At 39.0% G+C, this 27,445-nt stretch overlaps 1 protein-coding gene across 7 annotated transcripts in view; it reads left to right on the forward strand.

Moving 5' to 3' along the window:
* The window catches only part of adarb2 (adenosine deaminase RNA specific B2 (inactive)), a 254,338-nt gene that overhangs the window by 176,985 nt on the left and 49,908 nt on the right, over positions 1 to 27,445 (forward strand). For all 7 annotated transcript variants that reach the window (XM_077554643.1, XM_077554641.1, XM_077554640.1 and 4 more), the window contains 2 exons: positions 15,566 to 15,652; positions 17,310 to 18,262. In XM_077554643.1, the coding sequence (XP_077410769.1) occupies positions 15,566 to 15,652; positions 17,310 to 18,262 (1,040 nt within the window). The remainder of the gene's footprint in view (positions 1 to 15,565; positions 15,653 to 17,309; positions 18,263 to 27,445) is intronic.

Consider the following 27,445-nt stretch of genomic DNA (forward strand, 5'->3'; position numbering starts at 1 on the left):
AGAATTCTGACTTTAATCTCAGAATTCTGACTTTGATCTCAGAATTCATATTTTATTAGTGCTACTTTTATTCTCACTTTTAAATGGAAATTCTCAGATTAAAGTCCGAATTCTAACTTTAAAGTCAGAATTCTGAGAATAAAGTGAGAACTTTTTTTTTCCTCTTGACTGGCCCTAATCCTCTTCGGTATAAGATGGCACCAAAACATTTATTTATATTTATTTTTTAGCAAATAAGACAGGAAGTGGACTGGAAATAAGAGTTACTTATTAACGGTTACGGTTAGTTAGTTAGTTAGTTAGTTAGTTAGTTAGTTAGTTAGACGGGTGTTTTTTAGCCCAGTGTACCAGAAATGTGCCCCTCACGTTTAAGTGCTGTGTCCATTTTTTTTTTTTCCCAGCCGCATCACTCTCAATAGTCACACTGGCGACAACGGCGTCCGTCTGACTGAGTTTGTGTCCGCTACGGAGATGAATAGCACCCTGCTTGTTGCCCGCTAAGTAATCCCACCAATGATAAATCGCTGCTTTCACTGACGCCCAAATTACCATCATCGGCCAAACTTGAGGGGGGAAAAATAGGGCCTTTAGCTGTGGCGTCGAGTCATCTGTTACAGTGTCGCTCAAGGCCACTAATAAATAGAAAAGACAAAAGGGCTATACGGGGATGTGTCACACTGATATCCTTCCCTGTAAACATAGTGCTACTGTGAGTTGACTCACGGCTTCTTTTTTTTTTAAACAGCATGTTGTGATCAACATTAAAATGGTTTATTAATATTTAAATATCCCAAACAATGCTCTCTTTTATGAGCCTAAATGCCTCGTGGTGTATCCTACATTCTGGCGGCAGAGTCTATTTGCGGCGCATGTTAAACAAATCCCCCAACACAAGGGATGACTTAATGAACTTAATAAGGTTTTCGAATTACAAGGGGAAGTTGGCGCATGGCAAATGGACCTTTTCTGCCTTTCTTGACATGCATTAACAGACAGGCTATTACATATTATCATAGCAAAGAGACTCAAAACGTTATCATTTAATACATATATATATATATATATATATATATATTATATCTGACAATGCGATGGAATTTTTTTTGTGTTGGAAGAAATGTTCAATAATTTTTTTTAAATAATGGGTTTGATTAAGAAATAGTCATTGTTTTGTTACTTGCGCTTGCGTATTTTCTTTTCGGTGCAGTTGAACCTCGGTCCACAAACTTAATTCACTCCGTTGTCTTTTGTCTTCATTCTGGATGAGCCGCAAAATATGCTGTAGCAAGAAGGGATCATTTACTTCATCATAACACATCAAAAGTGTCGAGTGTATTTCATAGTCATCTGTTAACTGATACTCATTAATTGGCACTGGAACAGTAATTATTTTTATTTTTTTTAACATCCAATTTATTTGTTCTGGGAGTGAATACTTCCCTCAAAGATGTACAAATCATTTCAGTTGCTGCAGCTCAAATTAATTTACGTGCTGCATCTCCCCACATCCTTTGAGAATTTAATTAGCTCGGCAAACAGACCCTGGTGTATTGAATATACAGTACGATATTCTATCAGTTGTGTGGAAGCTGAAACCGTGCAGGGGCTCCTTGTTTCATTATGACTGTATCATTTCAGAGTCACTTGAAAAGAAGTAATGATGATATAGCGGGTTTTCAAAATAGCATGTTTAATCCAGGAGGATCATATCAATGACTGTTATTACTATGTTATTACTATGTTATAACACTACACATATTATTGAACTGATTTATTAAATTGGTGAATATTTTCCCCCTACACTGTAAAATAAAACAAGTCAGACAATTAAGCAGAAACACAAGATTGTTGAAATGTGGCAATAAACAAGTCACAGCTCATCCTCATCTTTGTTTTGATGTATGATGCTGTTGTGACACGTGCATGCAAAAAGAGTGACAGATACACACTGGTTTTTGAAAAAAAAAAAACAGCGTGAGTTGCCAGTGATTTTCTCACAAACTGGACTCCTGAAGGGACGGGGGCCGGCATAAATCAGCTCGTGTCAGCGCTACAGACACCCACTGCTCCTTATCGCCACATGCAGGTGGACACACTCTCAGATTGATAGGTAGATAGCCGCTTTGACAGGCAGGGCGCCATGCAGCCAGGTAGACAAGCTGCTTCCAGGCACATGTGACGAGGACGGACGGAGGCTCTCTGCTGGAGGCAAAGGCACAGTTTGACCAGGCAATGAGGCATGGCAACAACACAGCAATTGGACTGAAATTTAAATGTGCATTTCAAATGAAGAACAGAATTGTTTTTTATATATATATATATATATATATATTAGGGGTGTGAATTGCCTAGTACCTGGCGATTCGATTCATATCACGATTCAAAAGTCACGATTCGATTCGATACTGATTCATCCCGATGCGAATCTATAAATTGATTATTGCGATTTTTTTGTTGTACTCAAATTTTGGAAATACTAATCAGTAAGCTTGCACATGTACACTGCAAGATTTGTATGAAAATGTATTTCTTTATCTGAAAATTCAGGCTTATAACTGAGGCCACTGCATTTAACAAACAGGTTGCAGTCGGTTTCATGTTTGAACAGCACTGAAATCAAATATTACGGCTTAATGTTCCATTAATATAACATTCTTCCATGCTTAACTCTTTGACTGGCAGACGTTTTCAAAAACGGGTTGTCGCCAGTGCCAGCCGATTTAAGCATTTTCACTGATCTTTCAAGGTCCACAGAAAATGTTGTGTTTGGACTATGGAAACGCACATACTACCAAATGAAAGATTGACTGAAAGTTTGTTTCTACCTTATTCCGTTCTCCAGTAATCAACAATAGAAAATGGTTAGTTTCACCGAAATGCTCTGTTTTGAAACAAAAAGCGGAGAAAAAGAGCTTTTTGTGAAACGATGTTATTTCATGCACTCTAGTGAATTGTACACTTCTTTTTGTCCATGAATGATGCCACAAACACCTAAATAGTGCTTTACTTCTGTAAAACGCTTTCACCAACAATGAAAAAGTGTTTTTTGATTGCAAAATATGTTTATTTCCATTCAACAGTGTAACAATTTGACAAAACAATTTCGCAAACTATTTACTAATGTGTGCAACTGTGGTACTACTTACAATTATGTGGATGTTTCAACAGTTTTTCTTTTTGTAACGCTCTCCTGCGTACAAGGAGACGCCAGGACTCGCACACAGTTTACTTTCACTTTCGCATTGGTCCGTTTTGCGTGCAAACGTTACACTTTCTTGACGGCCTTTTTTTCCGGGGAATAGCAAGTAGCAGACTGTACCCACTTCTCCGATGAATATGCATTGGACTCGGGGCACTCTCCGTCGTCCGATCGAACGTCCGCCTGAGCGTGCTCCGCGTTTTCCGGTGTTAGCATCGCTAGCCCGTGAACCTTTATGACGTCGTCATAGCCGCCGCGTCAGCGCTTCCAACTTCGGTGTCAACCTCGGAGTCACCATCATCATCATCGATGATGATCATCGTCGTCATCAATGTGCTCTTTAGCGTTGGTCGATGCCTATCGTCTTTGAAAAAAAATGCTCGAGCGTGAGCTGCTTGCAAACCGGTCGCCATGTTCTCTCTTCCCTACCCCAGCCAGTCCCCTCTAGCTCCGCCTCACGTCTTCTACTGACGCCCACCCAATCTTGTCAAAAGAGAGTCATCGCTGCCCTCTAGGGGCCAAAAATAGTCATTAGGCTCACTAGACCTGCTTGAAACTTTCACCACAGCTGGGCAAGGCTTTACTCCACCCGTTTCACAAAAAAACAAAAAAAAATGGGTGGACGTCTTTTAACGTCTTTGGCGCTCCTCCGTAGGTTTTTGCAGAACGTCATTTAACGTCTTTGGCAGTAAAAGAGTTAATGTGTGAATCCTAACCCTAAGTAAGACGTTTTGTTGAATTTTTCCATAAAAAAATTGATGTTGACGAGAATTGCGCGCTGTAATATCGCGATATATTGCCAAATCGATTTTTTCTAACACCCCTAATATATATATATATATATAAATATATATGTATATACACGTAAGGAGATGTTGTTGGCCATTCATTCTGGTTTCCTAACTACAATATGTGTTTGTGTTAGTATTAGATACCAGTGCTTAGTGGACAGTGTCAATAGATATTCTTTTATGAGCCTTTTCTGGAAGGGGCAGGAAATCCTTGGTTCAATAGGGATTTAATATTAAGAGTACACAAGGTGGAAACACAATGTAATGAAAAGGAAGGATGATTCATGATTTGTCAATACGAATGAAGTTGAAGAATGAAAAAGCAAAGTACGAATTAGTAAAAGCATTGTATCTTGGATGAAAGGTGTGAAAGTGAGTATAAATGTTTCTCTACATGTGACCTGCAATTGACCGGCAACCTGTCAGGCTTGTATTCCGGTTCCCTGGTGGCAATCCCCATGGCCTCAAATGTGTGTTGTGTAAGTGTAGATTTGGCCTTAGAATTCATATCTGAAGTGAAGTCAGTGAGCAAAATAATCCGAATCTGCAGTAATTCTAGTGGGTTTTCGGTGAACTCATAGATCCACTTGAATGGAGACCTCGGTCTTGTGCTTCCTGGCTCAAAAACACACCCAGCAGACAGTAGGACTATCGGCAAGGACAGCGTGTTCCCCTTTTTTCAGTCCTATGGATCCAAACAGACAGAGGCTTGTATTAGTGTCAGAGAGCATTTAGGATGCTCTCGATTACACGCCGCCATGTTGTGTACCACTGCCAAGCTCGGTTTGTTTCTACCCATCACAGTCTATTAGAGCAATACGAAGACGATGTTCCATTCCATGGATTTGCCTGTTTTGGGTCATGCACCATAAGCAAAAAAAGCTTTGCTTACATACACAGTAGATAGCATCTCAGCTTCCATTATATAGCTTGTGCTAAAGTCTCAAAGAACCTGCTCACAAAATATATGTATATATGTATTATTAGATTAATCTCATAATTAATTAATCGCGATTGATCACATTTTCCTACTTCTGCTTTTACTTTTTTTCTTCAAAGTTTGCAACAGATATTGACTCTATACAATCTTGGATTTAATTTTGACAGATATATATATATATATATATATATATATATATATATATATATATATATATATATATATATATATATATATATATATATATATATTAGGGCTGTCAAAATTAATGCCATTTTAAACGTTGTGTTTAACATTTGTATTTTACAGAAGAATTATATTCAAGAATCAAAGATATACTTTATTTAGATGATTTTACAATATTTCCAAAATTTTGCTCAAGTAAAAATGTCTGTTACAAGCTTTTGACGGGAAAAGTAGAAGCGTTAGTAGTAAAATGTGATTAATCGCGATTAATTACAAAAAATTGTGCAATTAATTAGTTAATAATCGTTTGAGATATATATATATATATATATATATATATATATATATATTTATACACACAGTATATTAGTGCTGTCAAAGTTAGAGCATTAACTGATTAATTAATTACCCAAAATTATCGCATTAATCATGAATTAACGCAGATTAATCGCCCTTTTAAATTTAACCATAAATTATCTTTTAGCGTGACAGCGGATAGCTACCTAGCGCAGGTCGTGTGTGAGCAATAAACATCATTTCATGCATTAAAGTAAAGCATTTAATGAATGTTTGCGTATCACATTTTGAATATTTGTTTATGTCAAAATATTGGGGTCATTTTTTTTCCCCGTTTTAAATTATGCAAGTAATAAGTAACAAAAGATGTTCGAAACGTCCTCATAACATTAAATGTCAAAAGAATTAACACACAACCGGTGCTCTTTGAATTTGGTGGGGAAAAATGATGATAAAAAAGCGATTTATTATTAAGCGATTAATCAAAATTCTAAGATATGTATCTGATTTTCAAAAAATATCGTTTGACAGCTCTAATATATATATATATATATATATAAATTTCAAAAATTGCCTCCATCAAGTATTTGGGGACCAAAATATGGAATATGTGAATAATTTAGCATCTTTAAATAAAAAATAAAAAAAGGAAATGAGAAGAAATACCAGTTGTCGCACTTCATGTCTGGTGTGACATGCGCTCCAAAGTCAAAAGAAGTGAATGTTGCACAAATGAAGCCTTCGGCGGGCCCTTTCAAACTTGCACAAGTCTATAACGACCTCTCGCTGCCTCGTGATGACTTCCAATTGATTGTGGCACGAACGCGGTGTGAACGTAGCACTGGCTCACGGGAAGCGTGTGCGTGAGAGATGAAAGGATTGCATGAATGGAATCCATTCGAAAGACTTTAAAGAGGACTCTTCCTTACACTTTATTTTTCACACTGATAATAATAGTGAGTAGTACTCCAATGCCATGTTTTTTTTCTATGATCATTGAAAAAGTGAATACCCTTAATTTATATTGTGAAAATGTGATCATCCCATCTGTACCAGATAAGTGAGTTTTTTTGTAAATAATCTATATTATTGTATAAATCCAATATAGGGTCAGATCTGTATGAAATCCTCATCCGACCTTTTCTCTTTCGCCGCCGTCCATATTGACCATTTGCTTCACGAAAGGCACCTTTAAGGCGTCTTAATACCCGAGTCCCCATAAAAACTAGATGTAGGCACACCAAGAAAAGGCTTAAGAAAAAGTAAAGACTCGCGAAGGAAGTGGCAAGGGAATTAAAGATTAAAGACGTAGCCGACTTTTGAGAAGAGCCGGTATTAAAGCTGTCACATGGCAGACAACACACCTTCACCTTCGTGAGACCTCGTTAAAGAAGAACAGCGAAACCCTTTTATGACGTCTAAAGGCGCCCGTTCTGCTATTTCATTATTTAAGCCACTTCTCAGAAAGTGGTGACAATTTAAAAAAAAAAAAAAAAAAAAGGACTAAATACTGTATAGCTTTCTTTCCGTTTTGTCTTTCTCTGCTCGTTCGTTTATTCATAGCAAGTGAACGCTGTATTTTTTTCAACCGGTCGAACCCTCCCTGAATTCCACACAAAAGGGATGTGGAGAAAGTGAGGTGGTGGAAGGAAGTCTGCACAGTTCTGTTGGTTTGTGTATTTTTATTTATTTTTTTATTTTTTATTTTTTATTTTTTATTTTTTATTTTTTATTTTTTATTTTTTATTTTTTATTTTTTATTTTTTATTTTTTTCTGTAGAGCTCATTATTGTTCATTCGGTAATTTTACCGATTTGACATGTCATCATGTTTGTGTATTTTTAGCTTTAGGACTCAAATGGACTAATTAGTTTTTGACTTTTGCTACATTAACTAGACTTTATTGGCTTATGCTCAAAATGATTGGGTTCACAAAAAAAGAGCTGTAAACATGTTTCAAATTAAAAATCAGATAGACTTCCAGTTCAATTGAATATTATTTTTCTTTACTTTTCTGAATCTTGCTATTGAATTAAAAGAAATAAAAACTATATTGTGCATCTTCTATTATACTTGGACAATATTTGCCAGTTTCTTCAAACAAGCTCGGGGCTTCAGGCCCAAAAGCAGGACGTGGATGCTTTCACCTTTTCAATTTAAATAAATCTTAAAAGTTAATAGTCTGAGATGTGGAGTGCTCCTGAAGTCTCTTTGCAGCTACTATTACCATAGCGACATGCTCCCCTGCAATATTAATTTTGTTCTTAAGTAGTCCAGGAAAGTGCTTGTCAACAGGTAAGTGTTTTTTTTTTTCTCACCTAAAAAAAAATAGATCTTTTGTACAGGCGGAGTCATTAACATTTCACTCAAAAGCACCACGTTTCAAGCCTCACTATTCTTATTTCCATTATATCTTGTAAAAAATGTATTGGTTGCTTATAAGAGTAAATATGGGATAACTTATGTACATTTATTCTAACAGTAATATACTGTACATTATATAGTCACAATCAAATGGTAACAATTAGAGGTGTTAGAAAAAATCGATTCGGCAATTTATCGCGATATTACAGCGCGCAATTCTTGAATCGATCCGATATGCGGCCGAATCGATTTTTTAACTTTTTTTTTTTTTTTATGGGAATATTCAACAAAACGTTTTACTTAGTTAGGATTTACAGATTAAGCATGGAAGAATGTTATATTAATGGAACATTAAGCCCTAATATTTTATTTCAGTGCTGTTCAAACATGAAACAGGCTGCAACCTGTTCGTTAAATGCAGTGGCTCAGAAAAAAAATAATAAAATAAAATAAATTAATTAAAAAAAAAATGATAATAAAAAAAAAACAAAAAAATTTTCATACAAATCTTACAGTGTACATGTACAAGTTTACTGATTAGTATTTTCTAAATTTGAGTTAAAAAAAAAATCGCAATAATCAATTTCTAGATTCGTGTCGGGATTAATCGTATCGAACTGAATCGTGACCTATGAATCGTGATACGAATCGAATCGCCAGGTACTAGTAACAATACAATAGCTGTAAATGCTACAAATGGAAAACAGAAATGAGATTCCCACCACCCAACGAGTAAATAAATAGCACATTAAATGATGTTTTCATTTGCCTGTGGTCATACCGACATGACTTCGCCTCTCCATAATGTACATTTCATTGAGTTCAAGAACTTGCCGTCTTCTCTTTTTGCCAACACAATCATTTCCTCCTTCCCTTCTTCATCCTAACAGTCAGATGGCTCGTGCGAGTGATTCCCTCCCTCGTGGCCAAGCAGCCAGCGCTGCTGCCAGAAACTTATGACTAGCCACGTTCTTCAAACATCGCAAGCAAAGCATGGCAGGATGACAGATCGTCCCTTCCATGTATAGTGACAAACAAATTAGTGCAAAGATGCTTCTCGCTGCCTTCCAGATGTGTTGGGCTCTGCGATATGGAACAGCCGGTGAAAAAGTGGCCGCGTCCCATCTGTGCTTTGTCTAAACCAACAGCGCAGCAGTTTGCTCGGAACACAAAAAAATGGGAAGTAGTCAGATTAGATTTGTCATAATGTGAGATGGACACTTGATATTACCGGAGGAAAAGAATACTTTTTTTTTTTTTTGCCCACTTCGGGAAAGTTAGTTCCAGAAAAGTAACAGTAGAAACTTAGAAAAGATAATCATTAATTACATTGAATTGCATCTGAATTGTGCACTTGTTTACAGTATCAAAAAACTCATAGAGACAGCAGAAGGTGCTGAAAAGACGTTTAACTATTATTATTGTCAAAGTGAAAATCTCTTGTGTCTTGCTGGAGATCCTTGTAGACGTTCAGCCATTTTGAACATATACTGTAAAATCTTGTGGAAAAGGAGCATTTTTTGACCATATAAATATGATCCAAAATTAGGGACGTAACAATAACGGCAATATCGTGATATCGCGATATTAAAACTACCACAATATCGTCGTCATCATGGTCACGTTATTAAAAGCAGCATACCTGTTAAATAAGTCAGGTTGATTTCTATTTGTGCAGTTCTAGCACCCTCTGGTGGCTAGTTTGTGTTTGTTTTTTTGAAGTGCAATCTAATTTTCATACGGGATGTTTTGGCCCTTCTTTGTTTAAAATCCAGGCTAATTGTCAGATGAAGGGGAACGTAATATGCTTGTGAACCGAGTCAATATGCTGAAGAACTCAATGTGTGCATGCATTAGCAAGTAAGTGCCTCATTATTAACTCATTCACTGCCATTGACGGCTATAAACGTCCAAAATTTATTTTAACTATTTCTATTAGTTTAAAAAAAAATCCACTTTTGTTAACAAGAGTATGAAAACCTAGATTTTTTTATATTGTACATTTAGAACAGATATGAAATTTGTGATTAATCGCAAGTTAACTAGTGAAGTCATGCGATTAATTACGATTAAAAATTTTAATCGCCTCTTGCCCCTAATTTTTTATAATCTTTTTTTTTTAATATATATATAAATGTATGGCAGTGAATGATTTAAGTGTTATTAGAGATAGTAGGTGGTTTATATGCATTGCTGTTATGTACAAAAGCACAATATTGTGCTTTTCTTTAGTATGAGCTAAAAAAAAAAATTTACAATATTGTAAAAAAAAAATGTAATATTGCCAACCTCCCCACAATTATCGTATTGTGAGATTCATATTGTGATATCGTATCGTGATGTTTGGATATAGTTACATCCCTATCCAAAATTGCCCAACTGTATTTCACATGTATTCATAAATAAAATACAGAAATTAAAAAAGATACATTTTATAGGTGTTTATCGGTACCTAGATGTTGTACAAAAAGATGTTACTTTCATTCCAACATAGTTACAAATTGATGTAAAATGCCTCGTTTCAAGAAAATGTCCGCGTCTCAAGCCAGCAGCCGCAACAACAATTGTTCAAGCTGCCTATGACATAACATGCTGCTAACGTGCTAAGGCTAATTTCAAAATTAAAAAAAATTTAGCCCAACAAGTAATTCACTGAAATCAGTGCCTCGGTATACTTTTATTTTAAAGTTGCTCCCAGCCCCGTAATGGTTGGCTTGACCCGTTTCTCGAGGAACTTGTAATTGTGGCGTTTCACAAACTGTTGCCACCGACGACGTCCTCAAAATAACATTCAAGCGCTAATTAAGGAGGCTAAAAATGCTACTGAATTACGCTGACATTGTATTATATGACACCTGTTGCCAGCAGTTAGCGATTGCCCCACCGTTAGCGGCTAGTCGCTAAGCTAGTGCGACCGAGAGCGATCGGATTATTTAGCCTCTGTGTATTGGCATATCGCGTCTTGTGGAAATGAAGCAAAAAATGCTTTTTAAGGGTAATATGAGAAGTAAGTTCTACGCATTAAAGACGAGCATGGCCGTATTTTATATTCAAGCTTTGGTGCCGATGACAATTCTGTGTGTGTTATAAACACCGAGCATGGCAGAGACATCACCGACCTGCTTTGTGTCATTACGACAAAGACTTATCTTCCTGGCTGCGCCTTGTAAATACGCCGGAGCGCTTGTTATCAAGCGAGTGAGGCGACAAACTTCATCCGGGTTTGAGTCCTCAGCGTCTTCCGATTTGCTTGTAAATGAGTCGTTCTCATGGATGACAGCCTACATTAATAATGTGTTTTGTTAAGCAGGAAAAAGGGAGCGTGCTTTACATCTACCACTTATCAGGAACAGATCATGATTCGATTTGTGTTCCTGTTGGCTCTTTACTGCCGAAAAAGGCAAAAATAAAGAAATTCTTGTTTCTCTATTGAGGCTACTTTCTTCAGTTTTGCTAATTTTTAAGATATACGTACCTTCACTTTTTCCCAAAAGGCTTGTTGTAGCACACTTTTCTTGAGATCCTTTTTATTCTCGTGCTAAAAGCCTCTGCATTCACATTGTCCAAGGAGGAAGCATACTTTTACTTTACAAGGAAGAGCATAAAAGAAACATGGTGTGAAAAATTCATATTGTATTGCTATTTTCAACACTGTGCATGTGACATTAAAAAGCTTTTATCAACCAATTTTCTTGGTTCGTTCGGATCTGAAACCAGGCGTGGCACTCTAAGGTGTCCTGTGACTGTCAAAATAAAAGTCTTGGGTGGAGAAAGAAAGCAGTCTTTCATTTAGTGGTTTAGTGACTTTCAATATGAGGTTTGCAGGAAAAACACGATGAAGAAAATAGTGGCGGCAAAGAGTGACACAGGAAGAATTCAGTCAATGATTTCCCCCCAGAGCCTGTTTCAGTCGCGTCTGCCTTCACTCATCTGACCCATTTGTTTTATTTATTATTTTTATTTTATTTTTTATTTTATTTTTTATTTTATTTTTTATTTTATTTTTTATTTTATTTTTTATTTTATTTTTTATTTTTTATTTTATTTTTTATTTTATTTTTTATTTTATTTTTTATTTTATTTTTTTCTGGAGAGCTCAGTATTGTTCATTCGGTAATTTTACCGATTTGACATGTCATCATCATTGCTCTCTTTTTTTTTTCTTTTTTTTTTATGTGCGTGCGTGTATTCATTAGTTCACCTAAAACCTATTAAAAAATCCCATACCGTTCACCTAAACCGAGCACTTCCAGCCAGAGTCGTGAGGCCGTCAAGAGACCCGAGGAAGGATCAAAGAAAAGAAAGGAAAGTGAAATCCAGCACCGACCAGGCACCACCCACCAGGCCACCAACCAGAGTCCTTCACCAACCCCAGAGACATCTAAATTCCAACAAATCAGGGAGACCTCAAGAGACCAAAGGAGAAACTGAAATAAAAGTCTTGGGTGGGGAAAGAAAGCAGTCTTTCATTTAGTGGTTTAGTGACTTTCAATATGAGGTTTGCAGGAAAAACACGATGAAGAAAATAGTGCCGGCAAAGAGTAACACAGGAAGAATTCAGTCAATGATTTCCCCCCAGAGCCCGTTTCAGTCGCGTCTGCCTTCACTCATCTGACCCATTTGTTATGCTGAGCCATGGGGAAATCTGATTGGGCTCATTACCCTCTCCTCACAACTGACAGAGGAAGAGCAAGAAGTCACTCGCATAGTGAACGGACGCACGTCAAATTGTTGTCGCCATCAGGAAGCCTGCGACCGCATGCCAAAGGCTCTCCTCCGCTTCTCCGACTTTGCCGGAAACAAATGAGCGTCGTCTAGTCCGTCCGTGTCGCGCTGTCCGGCCGGGGGACGGACGCAGTGAGCTGAGACTTTATTGGCATGCATTGTCTCCTTCATTCATTCATCCCGCTGAAGAATGAAGAAGGAACGGATGAGAGAGAGTGTGAAGGGCACACAAGGTAATGGTGTCCAAGTCAGGCCTGACAGGTCTGATGAACTCTGCACCGTAGGAAGGATTTGCAAGTGAGACTTCACAACAGAAAACTGTTTATCCTTCATGTACAGTCGCATTAGTGGCCTGGATGAAAACATGGTGACAGACTTTTTAAGGGTTTCGGTCTCGTCTCGGACTCAAAGGCATTTTTACTCGGTCTTGTCTCTGTCTCGGACAGGGCGGACTTGGTCAATTTGTTTTGTTTTGATTTTTTAATGATTTTCTTTGATATATAGTTTTGGTCTCGTCTCAGTCTCGACCTCCAAAGGTTTTGGTCTTATCTCGGGCCGACCTCCAAAGGTCCTGGTCTGTCTCGGTCTCGACCGCCAAAAGTCTTGGTCTTGTCTCAATCTCAACCTTCAAAGGTCTTGGTCTTGTCTCTGTCTCGCCCTCCAAAGGTCTTGGTCTTGTCTCTGTCTCAACCTCCAAAGGTTCTTGTCTTGTCTTGGTCTCGACCTTCCAAAGTCTTGGTCTTATCTCGGTCTCGACCTCTAAAAGTCTTGGTCTTATCTCGGTCTCGACCTTCTAAAGTCTTGGTCTTATCTCGGTCTCGACCTCCAAAAGTCTTGGTCCTTTCTCTGTCTCGACCTCCAAAGGTCTTTTTCTTGTCTCGGTCTCGACCTCCAAAGGTCTTGGTCTTGTCTCTGTCTCGACCTCCAAAGGTTCTTGTCTTGTCTCTGTCTCAACCTCCAAAGGTCTTGTTCTTGTCTCTGTCTCTACCTCCAAAGGTTCTTGTCTTGTCTCGGTCTCGACCTTCTAAAGTCTTGGTCTTGTCTCGGTCTCGACCTTCTAAAGTCTTGGTCTTATCTCGGGTTTGACCTCCAAAAGTCTTGGTCTTATCTCGGTCTCTACCTTCTAAAGTCTTGGTCTTATCTCGGTCTCGACCTCCAAAGGTCTTGTTCTTGTCTCGGTCCCCCGCTGCTTCGCTCGCCTCTTCTCACTTCATGGCTCCCTCTGTTACCTGCTTAAGAGTGATTGTCCGTCATGGCTTGACCCAGCTATGAGGTTGCAGTTCTGCATGACGGTGACTTTTTGTTTCTTCTTAGGAAGACATTTACCATGTATGTGAAATTAAATTGAAACCGTGACGCAATGGCACAAACAAATACAACGTGGCTTGTTACATACACTGTGTTAGTGAGTACAGAGATCCAGAAGGGTGTTAAGTAGGGGTGGGAATCTTTGAATGTCTCACGATTCGATTCGGAATCGATTTTCGATTTGGGAACGATTTTTGATTGAAAATGATTTGATTGACAATGATTTTTGCTTCAATCTATAGATGTGCAAGGATTTGTAATGATCTACTCCAGTCTGACTCGCTAATGCTAATTAGTGCGCTACTCACGGCACTTTTGTCACTCAAAAGAACGGCTCCACTCTGCAAAAAAAGAACTTTTATTGGAATAACTTGATCGTGACTTTTTCCTTTTACTCTCTAATGTGGCTACAACTTAACACTGTATTAAACGGCATGGGACCACACTGCCCCTAAGTGGCCAAATCGGGTACAACATGAACAGCGCTCTAAATAAAGGCACACACAGACAAAGGCAAGATAATCTAAAATAATTTAAATAAAATAGATTTTCGGAGATTTAAAATCGATTCTGAATCGTACTAAATGAGAATCGCGATTGTGAGACAAACCGTGTGCAGGTCCACTGATTAAACCTAAACACTTTTCATGTGAGGCTACCCAAGATGGATTCTCGCATGAAAGTGTACCATTGCCCTTCAATGAAATGGAATCGAAAGAATAAAAACAAATGTACTTGGTATTCATTAATCGATAGGTGCTTGTTCTCCAGATGTAATAGCCATTAATGCAGCCTCTACTTTTATAGCTGGCACCTGACGTTATTTAGAATCAAATCACCTTAACTTAATCTAATTCTAACGAAACCATGTTTTACTAAAGGCCTGAGAAACAGTATAGGCGGATTAGAAAATGGTCTAGTGGTGGTCCAGTGAGTCATTTATCTCCAAATTGCTGCTTGTGTTTGGCTTTTGGCCATAATTAGGTCAGAATGCAAAAGGCTGTATTGTGATGTTGGCCCATCAGGACCGGCACATTTCCAACCTCTGTGTTTAGAGCGTATCAGTGTGTGTCAGTGACTCATTTCGCCCCTCTAGTGCTGTTGAGCTGTGATGAGAGCAAGAGCTCACCGAGGGCCAATCTCATTCGCGACCTTATGCTCTTATCCAAACACGTTTATTGCACTGTAATGTTGAACCGAATTACACAGCAATTAGCAAACAGAAATTATATGATTTTTTTTGGAATTGTGACACAACCACAACCTTATCCTCCTACATCAAGTCATTCCTCCTGCAAAACTTCCCTATCCTTCCCTTCTCCTTCAAATCTCTTTTATTGATGATTAGCTGATGTTCCAAACACGGAGGGAGTGTAATTAAGGTGCCAGACCGGTCTGTCAATTCGGCTCAGTACTGCATGAAGAGCACCAGACTAAGTGTTTGCTCTAATAGGGCTTCAAACTGCAAACAACACGCATACCTGGGCTACAGTGGGTCCCCTGGGGGGTAACAGGAGACAACAGCTGCCTTCAAGTTAGCTCTAATAAGAAGGGAAGTTTATCACCAAAAGTGAAGGGTCTGTGTTCATGTTCAAGCATAGAAAAAAAACAAAACTCTGGTATATAATCACATAAACTGTGCTTCGGTGTTTGGTCCAATGCTTATCAAAGGCTTTTAATCGATTAAAATATCAAACTCCTTCCAGCGCTGCCTTGCTCATGTTGACCGTGCACGTCCTTTTGTCTCCCCTCCAGAGAAAGTCGGTATGCTGTCGGCATTGATCACTCCATTCAAGTACATAAGCCCTGGGACCAGCAGCACAGAGGACGAGGACAGTTTAAGTAAGTTTTCTCTCGTTGTCTTACTTGGTGGACCAAAACATCTGGTCGAAAAGTGGTCATGAAACATTATAACCAGAGGTGGGCAATATACACAATTTTGCTGGTCTGTTATTCGTCATACGCCCTGGGCACCCTTTTATTATCATTTTTTTTAAGCCGACCTAAACTGTAATCAGTCTATTTTAACCACACTTCCATCATCAATTTGTGACCACTATTTTAGGGACAACAGACAGAGGTGGTGGGCGTTCGGTCAGTCCGTCAATCGTCAACAAAACGGGCGTCCCTCAGGGACTACGTTTACATGCAGTCAACATTCGGGTTAAGGTCAGAATTCCGGGATTCTGAAACAATCGAGGTAACACGTTTAGATGCGTGTCGGATTGAGTTACTCTCGGTCTATGTCATTTGTGCTCAATTGGAATATCCAATATCAATTGGAATAAATAATGTATAATATAAATAAAATACATTATATTTATATTTATTAGTTGGTTTCCTCCTCGCTCCAGAAGTGTTTTTTTTTGCTGCGGGCGTCATGTTTGTTTACACCGGCTTGAGTATTTGCGGTGGGTTACACGCCATAAGCACGGACTAATATGCTTGTTTAATAGGCACAAACTGCGTTTTCGCTGTAGAGACACAAAATAATGTGAACACGCCACGGAGATATCAACGCGTTCAATCGAGGCTCCTTTAGCGAGTTAACCGAGCTGCGCGTAGAAGTCGTTACTACAAAGACCGAGATTTTAATTCTTTGAGAATTAAATAAGCGAAGAAGACGAAGAAGAAAATAGAGAGCATGCGCACAGCAAAAAAACAATGTGCCGTTCAATGGAGGTATTACGAATGCGTTTATTTCAGACGGAATGCGTTTATTGCAGATGGAATGCCCACCTCTGATTATTACATTTCAATCAGTCAATGAATGATTAGGTTCATTTTAAAGAGTCAGTAAATCCTTGGGTTCGAGACAAACATCTCCATGTCCAACAATTCACTAACCTCATTCTTCCACTGCAAGTTCTGGGCAAGACCTAAGCATTTTTGTTATTTTGTCACACACACATATATATATATATATATATATATATATATATATATATATAAAATTCTATATAATTATTATTATTAAAGACACAAGAAAAAAAATGAAGAAAAAGAAAGTATTTTAATGACTGAAAAGTATCGGTTCCGATCCAGAACCGATACCAAAATGTTGGTATCGTGACAACACTAGTAACTAGATTTGAAGAGCGTATCACAGCTATTCAGCCTCTACTCTCACGGAGGATAGAAGTGTGAAATAAAGCAGGCCACAGATCGTTCTCTCATCCTTTCTCACTGCGCCTGCCACTGGTGGAATCCCCGCCCCCGTTACAAATAGGATTTCTACTCTGCATTGGCCACAGGGACCAATGTTTCTCACTTACAACAAGGATTTCCAACCAATTTAGAGGCAGATTACAGAATGATTTGGCAGATAGCATCCCCATTTTAAGGGATTTGTATTTTAAAACACTTTAATGTCTCCAAGCCCTGCGGTATGAGATTGCTTCATTATCGTTTCATTGTATATCAGGTTGTTCAATCTGCCTGGAGAGATTTCCTAGATCCATTTTGTTCAGCGGAGATTAAGTACATTCTTTCTCGTCAGGTACCAGCAGTGCAGAGGTGAAAGAAAACCGCAACATTGACAACTTGGAGGATCGCTCTTTAGCGTCTGCTGAGTGTCAATCACGCTTCTGCTCTGAAGCAACCAGAAGTGGGAGTTCTGGTCTGAAGAGGAAACGGCCCTTGGAGGAAGACAACAACGGTCACTTGAGCCAACTCCGTTTGATCTACAAGAAACTGTCCTGGTCCGAGGCACCAAAGAACGCTTTGGTTCAGCTCAATGAGCTCCGGCCAGGTCTTCAGTACCGCATGGTGTCCCAAACAGGTCCGGTCCACGCTCCCGTTTTCTCCATTGCTGTCGAGGTTAACGGATTGACCTTTGAGGGAATGGGTCCCACCAAGAAAAAAGCTAAAATGAGGGCAGCAGAGCAAGCCCTGAAATCCTTCATTCAGTTTCCCAATGCTCCTCAGGCCCACTTAGCCATGGGAAACATTTCAAACCCATCAGCGGACTTCACCTCCGATCAAGCTGGCTTCCCTGACACTCTTTTCAAGGAGTTTGAATCTTCCTCGTGCTCTGCCGCCCTCACTCTTTGCAATTCGGAAGCAGAAAGTCAGCTATTATCAAGTGAGCTACTGAGACACGGACGCTTGCTTCGCCATACCTTGGACCTGATGGTACAGGCTCAACAGAGGTTGGGAGGAATTGTTCCCGAGCCAAATGCGCCCAAGAGTCCTGTGGTACTGCTCAATGAGCTCCGTCCGGGTTTGCGCTACGCCTGTCTTTCGGAGCGAGCCGAGGGAAGGCGGCTGCGTAGCTTTGTGATGGCGGTGCGAGTGGACGGACGGATTTTCGAAGGCTGCGGTCGCAGCAAGAAGATGGCTAAGATCCAGGCGGCCCAGTGTGCTCTCGAGGCGCTCTTCAATATCAGGACAGTCCCTGAAGGCAGGATGGGTCTGAAAACCAGCAGGAAGATATGCCCTCATTTACCCCAGGTGAGTACAGAATTCCCCTTCTTCATTTCTTTGGCACACACGCCAAACGTACAAGGTCCTGTAATGACCTAAACAACAGTCATGAATTATTTCAACAAAAAAACTCAACTTTGATGAGTAGTGACAATTCTTACGGTGACAAAAGTAATGAGGTACTGCTGCAATATATCATGTAACCCCCTATTGCATATATTTCTTCTCTTAAGAAACCCTTGTTGAAGCTCCAAAATGCATACCGTATTTTCACAACCATAAGGCGCGCCTTATTAAAAGGCGCAAACTCAGTTACGGGTGCTATTTCTGTATTTAACACACACATAAGCCGCACCGCACTATTGGGCGCGTAAACATACGCTAGCTCAAAACATATGGTAGCATGCTAGCGTATGTTTTTAAAAATGCAGTGGAGCAAAACTGGGTTCGGTTGTACTTGAAGTATTAAACAATGTACTCACGTTACTTTTGATCAATCCTCATCCACAAATCCCTCAAAGTCCTCATCTTCTGTATCTGAAACGAACAGCTGGGGCTAGTTCTCCAGGTTCCCTCTCGTCATTGCAGTATTGTCAGAGTCAGTCTCGTTACCGTGCGGCTCCTCAGAAATGATGCCGGCTTTTTGCGAAAGCTCCAATATAAGTGCAAGCAGACATGTTTAACCCAAGTATACACAATCCATTCACAAATTGTGGCATAACTCACTCTAGTCTAGCAGTTCCATAAAGTGAAAGCAGCGAGCACCATGACGTCCTACTGTATCGTATATACAGGAAACCCGGCCCTGGTTGAGGACTGGCAGGCATGAGAAACCAAAAGACTCATGTCATCTTTCAGTTGAGTCTTTCAGGGTTCTCATGCCTGCCAGTCCTCAACCAGGGCCGGGTTTCCTGTATATAAGAAATATGTCGGCACTGCCCCGCTTGGCCGTCGGCAGAAATGCTCCCACGCACTCTGCTTCGTCTGTCCTTCCTTCCTTTCCTCAGTCTCTCCTTTGGTCTCTTGAGGTCTCCCTGATTTGTTGTTTCTGGGGTTGGTGAAGGACTCTGGTTGGTGGCCCGGTGGGTGGTGGGTGGTGTCTGGTCGGTGCTGGATTTCCCTTTCCTTTCTTTTCTTTGGTCCTTCCTCGGGTCTCCTGACGGCCTCACGACTCTGGCTGCAAGTGTTCGGTTTAGGTGAATGGTATGGGATTTTTTAATAGGTTTTAGGTGAACTAATGAATACACACACACACGCACATACACTTACTCACCGACATACAAATTTTATTTTTTTAAAATAGAGCAATGATGATGACATGTCAAATCGGTAAAATTACCGAATGAACAATACTGAGCTCTCCAATAAAAAAAAACAAAAAATAAATAAAAAAAAGAAATGCTCCCACACAGACAGTCCAGCGGAGTGCTTACCAAAAGGCGCACGGTCGCACCGTCGATTTTTGAGAAAATTTAAGACTTTTAAGTGCGCCTTATAGTTGTGAAAATACGGTAAATGACCCTTTGTTCCCTAAACAGACGCCTGTTGACTCTCACCTTTGCTGATATCTCGTCTGATTAATCCCTTAGTCATGCATTAGAAGTTACATAACAGATGAAACAAAATCCACGCCGGGATGCATTTAAAAGTTTTTGTCATTTCGCAAACTGTGTTTTGGCCTCACAGCGACTACAAGCATAAATTCAATCTCAGCATAGCAAAAACAAGACAAACAAAACACTGAGCCCATGGTCATTTAGCCAAATACCCAAATTGCAATCAGAGCGAGGAAAGTAGTTTTTGAGGAACATGAAGGAAATTGGAAGTCACTTGCAAGATTGTCTGGCACCTGTTGATGTTATTCCAAACTTCATTTCAGCTGCAGAATTCCCTCTAAAGAAAACGACCCTAATTACATTTTCAGACTGATTTATTTTGTTGTTTGGAAACTTTAAAGCTTATCATTGGCAATTGAAAGCGCTTATATACTTTTGTAGTCTATTGTATGATCATATCCTTGTGGTGATGGGTAATTGTGCTCCCGGCCGAAATCATCGTTGAAGACAAAACTGTAAGACTGAATAAAACATCACACTTCACTTCTTGTATATGTCTATCATCTCCCGTCTTTTCTTGAAGGCTTTTATTGACACAATTGTGTCAGGCACATGTTGTGTAGTATTAACATCCTTTTCCATCCTGGAAGAAATAAACCGGCGAGTGTCCTTCCCCCGAGCATGACATCAACCTAGCAAACCTGCCCCGTTTGCCTTAGAGAAACTTTTTTCCTTTCTGCCTTCTGCCACGGTGTCTAAAGCGGTTTTAAGAGGATTTGGCGCACCAGTTTAGTTCCAGAGAGCTCTTTTGTGGAAATTTCTTGAAAGTCAGGCGTGCCTGTCTGCCAGACTCACGAGTAATTCATTTTAAATGCTAAAGGAGGAAGGAGAAAAGTTCAACCATTTAGATACATGCATGTGGGGAATAATTGTCTGGAATAGGATGTGTCCAGGTGTCGCTTGCAGTCGAGCACAAATATTCTTGCTCTATTTTTGTGAAGCCATCCATATGCCAAACGCTGATTGCATAGGCAATGGGCGACTGCCCTGCAGATGAGACGTGTGATATGTGCTCGGATGCCAGCTGTAGTGTGGGAAGCTTTATGGCGCTGTATCGTTTATTGTTTTGTTTATCTGTTATCTTTACCAGAAATGAGTTTCAAAATTTCAACACAGAACCATGAATGGAAGAGATAGAGAAATCATATAAAATATGTCACACTCATATATTTATTGAAGTGGTTGATTTGAAGAGATAAGATTACTGTAACGACTTTAACATAATTTTAGGTTTGGTTCTACGGAAGCGTGGAACTGCCAATGTGGAGTAATCATTTTGGACTGGCAAATATGTTGAAATGTACTTGCAAACATGTTGGAGATGAAACACATGGTTTTGAACAAATTTGTTGGCGAAATGCTAAAAATGTAAAAAAAAAAAATTGCATAATGCCACGAGGTGTTGACTTGTGACTCTGTACCCAGTGGCATTATGGGAAAAAATGTGTAACAGAAATGATGCACTGCAGACGTTATTTGTATTAAAATGTAGGCCAAATGCTAAAAAAAATAATAATAATAATAATAATAATGTTTTTACTTTTTTTTTTTTTTTTTACTGTGGTATTATGGGAAAAAATATTAACATTTAGCCTGCAAGCATATTTAGTTGTAAGTATGTACAATACAGGCCAAAATTTTGGACACACACACATCTCATTCAATGTGTTTTCTTTATTCAAATATCTTAATATTTACATTGCAGATTCCCACTGAAAGCAGCAAAACTAAGAATGAACACATATGGAGTTATGTACTTAACAAAAAAAAGGTCAAATAACTGAAACATGTTTTAGATTCTAATCTCTTCAAAATAGTCACCTTATGTTCTGATTGCTGCTTTGCACACTCTTTGCATTCTCACCTCTGGGAACTCCAACAAATACTGTTGGAAAACTATTTCAGGTGACTCCTCTTGAAGCTCATCGAGGGAATGCCAAGAGTGTGCAAAAAATAATCATCAGCGCAAAGAGTGACTATTTTGAAGAAACTAGAATATATAACGTTTTCAATTATTTCACCTTTTCTTTTTTAAGTACATAACTCCACATGTGTTCATTCATAGTTTTGATGCCTTCAGTGTGAATCTACAAAGAAAATGCATTGCAAGAACAAACTTTTGGCCTGTACTATAAGTTTGAACATATTTGCAAAAACATTTAAACGTATTTAAGATGTTTTTACTCCACATTGGCAGTTCTACACTTTTGTATAGCTCATGTGTTGTCTCCTTGTATCGTATATGACGTGTCTGCCACAGTTTGGCTTTAGCCCCAGCTGCTAGCTTGCTAGCTAGCTCCCATGGTGCTCGTTTATCTGCTCGGGAGCTAGCTAGCTAGCACCCGAAAGTAAAAACCCTGTCACATTTGGCTTTAACCCCTAATGCTACCTAGCTAAATGTGGCAGGGTTTAGCTCTTGAAGACATTTAACATTTTCAATTTATATTTTTACTGTTTATGAATTTACTTATAAACATATATTGGAATATAACTGTGTATTGTAATGAATATAACTGTGATGATATTGTTGTGAAGTATATTGGAACTTTTTCACTCCCTGCCAGCTGGTGAGATAGGAATGTGATGGGAGTAAAATTCTCAAGTTCTCATGTAGATAACACTGTTGGGCTGAGGGAGTCTAGGTCTAATGGCATTACCTGTCTAATCATATATTTCCGGCTTGGACGGGGAACTGGAGTAAACATGTCAGTAAATCACTTGTCTGTCTATTATAATTACTAACCCTTTGTCCAGCCTCAGAGGAGGAGTATGCTTTTTTCATCTATAAAACGACTGTGTGTTTTCATATTGACACACTCGAGGCTTAACATCACATTTGAATGTAAGCATTAAATCTTGTGTATTTTAGAAGCTTCTAAAATAAACTCTTTGCAAAGAAGGCTTCTTCATCAGATCTCTTATCCAATTATTTTGAGCACGCAAAGATTACACTTAATATAGTGATCAACTAATACCTTCACTCTCTAGCTAGCTCCCATGCTGCTCGTTTACCTGCTAGGGGGCTAGCTAGCTAGCACCTGAAAGTAAAAACCCTGTCACATTTGGCTTTAACCCCTGATGCTACCTAGCTAAATGTGGCAGGGTTTAGCTCCCTAGCTAGCTCCCATGCTGCTCGTTTACATGCTAGGGGGCTGGCTAGCAAGCTAGCATTAGGGGGTTAAGCCAAACTGTGGCAGGGTTTTTTACTTTCTGGATTTGCCACCTCTGTGTATATGTACAAGTTTACGAGACAAGGTCTCACTACATTTACCTACCTTTGAGTTGTATGTTTTTTTTTTGATTTTCTGAAACCGACAGACTGTTAAATATGGACGTTATGTAAAACAATAATGTAACAATGTTTAAAGCTTAAACATGCATACTTCAGTTAACCATGTACCAGTATCCTGATACTGAAACATTGAACAGGAGTTTTAGGTTCATCATGAAATTTCATCCACTCATTTTTTGATAGTCAAACCGATCACGAAGGCATACAGTGCCCAAATACTCTCCGTTTGTCCATAAACTGCTTTGTTAACACTGCAGTCGAGCAGGTCAGGATTATATCATTGGCCAGGAATTAACCCCGACAACCTCTTCTTAAAATCAAGGTCCAATTTGCCTCTGAAAATATCTTTCGTCTTCACAATGGTGAACGTGGTGAAGTAATCCTGGCACCTATTTGGAAGTGGCATGATTAGCCTTCTGTTCAGGCCATGATTGGCTCTTTAATCTATCTCCCATTTCTGTCACAACGCAGTGCGCTGTTGCCATGTCGCCTGAGCCCGAAGCATGTGCAGCAGCGGTGAGAGAGTAGTTGCAGGTGCTTGTGGAAGGACAGCGCAGAGGTTAGTGGTCAGGATGCTGCACTCTGCCACCTCGGATTAAGGTTCATTTGATTAGGGAAATGTGCTCTGCGGCACAGCTGAATGACAATTAAGGTTAATGAAGGAGAAAGTGGAGGGAAAAAACATTAAAAAAAAAAAAAAGATCTGAGGTTCAAAGCTGGTAATATTATAGTTTATTTAAACAAAAGCGTTACTACAGAATGCTTGTATTGGTCGTGATATCATCTCAGATGAAATGTGACAAAGTGATTTGATTCACTTAACTCCTCACAGATAGAGAAGGCTACAAAATGGTCAAGTGGAGTCATTTCGCTGCCTCCAGCACGGCAAATTAAATATGATTTGAGACATGTGAAGGTGACCCCTGTCAGGAGGCGGGTCTTCAACAGATTGCTTACTTTGTCTAATCTCTCCCACTTCTAATCTGTCTCACTATAAACAGCTGTGACAGGCTGATCATTAATTAATATTGCCACAACAAATTGGAGACAGTGACCGAGCCAAGAAGCCCCCCAAAAAAAAAAAAAAAAAGTCGCAGAGGGAGAAGGTGTGAACGACACATTCGAGAGGACTTCATTACCAGTGTTGGTGGTGTTACAACCACAGCATGTGGACAGTGATGGCAGCAGATCAACACTAAGTGACAGGCGCCACAGCACACCGTCCTCTTGGGATCGCTTGTGATTAGCACACTAAGGTTGGAGTGCAAATAGCCTGACAAACTATTTGGAAACGTCCATTAGGGCTGCTGGATTATGAAGAAAATATTAATCACGATTCATTTGGTAACTGAAATCACGATTTGGACAATCATTAGGTTTTTTGGGGCACAAAAACTCATTTGCTTCCAAAAACGTATAAATACGTTCTATTTTACATATAACCAGTGTCCCAAAAACGTATTTATACATTTCTTATGTGTTTTTTTTTATTTTTTATGCTGGAGCATACAGAAGGCTTTGATGCAGCCTCTCAACTGTAGAGAACGGGTGAAGCAATAGTAGTTACGGCCAGCAGGTGGCAGCAGAATATAAGAGAGCAACCAGGGCCATGCTGCAAAAATACTGTACATAAAGACATTTCATTTTCGCATCATGAAATTCTTGAATATTGACTCTTTTGACCAGTTTGAGCAGGCTACGAAAAGCCTAGACTCCCTACATCAGTGGTCTGGGGGTCCAATTTGGCCCATTAACACAGAACACTAACTTCAGTTTTTCACTAATATTAACAATTGTTACTAATTTTGTCCACTGGAGGTCACACTGATGACCACTTAAATGACATTCTGAAATTAGATTTTTACTCAGGATTTGACACTCATTTTTGGTGAGAAAATTCTGATTACTCTGCAATAAAATAAAATAATGGGAATATTTTCAGAATGTACATGCAATTATTTCCACACATGTTTAGGTCGTGTACTTTCGGTAATTTGCGTATCGTATTTTTCATATGATGAACAATGCAATATACATAAATTGGACTTGGTTACATAAGACCTGATGTTTAAATCCCGCCTTAGATGGCTTGTGGGATCCCTGCATTAATGAGTCCATGTGTTGGACTACGGCCTTCTGGGAAATGACATTTTTAGTAGAAAACGCTGGCGAAAGTGCAACCACTTTAAAATAATGACTGCAGTAATGAAAATTTGCACATTTGATGATACCACACCTTCTCACTATTAAAACATTAAAATGAATAAATAGAAATTGTTGTCCGGAAAAGTCGCTGGGCGTATCGTGGTAACGCATGACTGATATTTTCTCGTTTGACAGCCCCTCCACATACGTCTGCGGTGCCGCTCACTACGAGGTATTGCAAAATCCAAAGGTCATAAAAACAAAGCATGTGTTCATCTGCGTTAAGGAAAATAGGGGCATTAAAATTATGTTAAATTAGTTCATTAAAGTTAATTAGTCATGAACGCATGAACTTAACAGCCCTAATCAAAGCTAATTATTGTCTGCGACCTCTGTAATTGATGTAAGAAAAAGGGACTGGTGTGCATCTATGAAGTTCCACACGACGGTTCTCACACGGTCACTTGCCCTTTCCACAGGCCACTTCACTCATCATTTGCCTTTTAAGGGAATCAAATAGTGGAGATTTGTGTGTCTGTGTGTGAAATTACCAAATGGTGTTTTTCATCTAAATAGGAGCGCAATGTACATACTGTAGAAAGGTTAGCGCCATCCTCAACTGTCCAATAAGTATGCAAAATATGACCTATGAGGGTGCAGGCTGTTAAATCTTTGCGAGAAAATCCTCCTAACGAGAAGGTGTCCAAATGCTTGCTCAGGTCAAGTCGCTCGGCGTATAATGAAAATCGCCCCTGCGATCTGTCCCGAAGACCCTCCGCCTCGCCCTGACATGCGCTATATACTAAGTCTTCATTGTTTGAGAGCGTCCTGCGCTCCTCCTTTCCCCGTCCTGTACCTGCGTGCTGGAGCATGGCAACAGTCAATTCTCAGCAAGCCCTCACACTCCATTAAAAGCATAACCAAGTTCATTACGATTTCACAGGCGCTCAGGTAGCAAATGGCGACTGATAAATCATTGGTCCTGTGTGGCTGGCGTGTGGTATGTTTATCTCTGGTTCTCAGGCAGGGGCGAGGTCTGGACGGTTCGCGAATCGATTTTTAAACATCCATTTTGTACGGGAATATTCAACAAAGCGTCTTACTTAGGGTTAGGATTCACACATTAAGCACGGAAGAATGTTATATTAATGGAACATTAAGCCTTAATATTTTTATTTCAGTGCTGTTCAAACATGAAACCGACTGCAACCTGTTTGTTAAATGCAGTGGCCTCAGTTAAAAGCCTGAATGTTCAGATAAATAAATACATTATCATACAAATCTTACAGTGTACATGTACAAGTTTACTGATTAGTATTTTCTACATTTGAGTAAAAAAAAAAAAAGTTGCAATAATCTATTTATAGATTTGTATTGGGATTAATCGAATCCTGACTTATGAATCGTGATACGAATCGAATCGCCAGGTACTAGGCAATTCACACCCCTATATATATATATATATATATATATATATATATATATATATATATATATATATATATATATTGTCCTTAGAGGGCATCAAAAGCAAATAGACAAATAAAAACTATATATGTATGGATAGGTCTGATGCCACTAAGCATTTTGAGTGGTCACAAGAAAAAAAATATAAAAAAAAATTGTGAAAACGCATTTAAAATGACAAAACACACAAATTTACAACTTATCCAATATAAAATTATTCACAGAACATACATTACTCAATATATGATGAAGAAAATGTGACTCTCAGACTCCGACATTTGTCTCCAATGTTTACAAAACACTACAGACACTTATGTTCATGCTTTATGGTTATGTACTCCGGTTATGTATTTCTGGACTAAAGTCTTAGAAAAACTTTCCGCTATTTTGGACTGTAGTATACCTTTATCTCCAAACTTGTGTTTGCTAGGTGACCTAACAACAACTGACTTACCACATAAACAATTTCAATCTACACTTGTAGCCCTTACTATCGCGAAAAAAACAATTCTTGTTAACTGGAAAAATAAACAAACTCTGAATATCGACCAATGGTCTAACCTCCTCATAAATCACATTTTAATGGAAAAAATATCTGCCTCAAATAAAAACCAAATATCAAAATTTATAGAAACATGGTCTACGTATATAGAATTTTTTAACCTAATTCTGGTTACTTAATTCTGTCTG

This window comes from Vanacampus margaritifer, chromosome 20 (genome assembly GCF_051991255.1).
Source record: "Vanacampus margaritifer isolate UIUO_Vmar chromosome 20, RoL_Vmar_1.0, whole genome shotgun sequence".
Lineage (NCBI taxonomy): Eukaryota > Metazoa > Chordata > Actinopteri > Syngnathiformes > Syngnathidae > Vanacampus > Vanacampus margaritifer.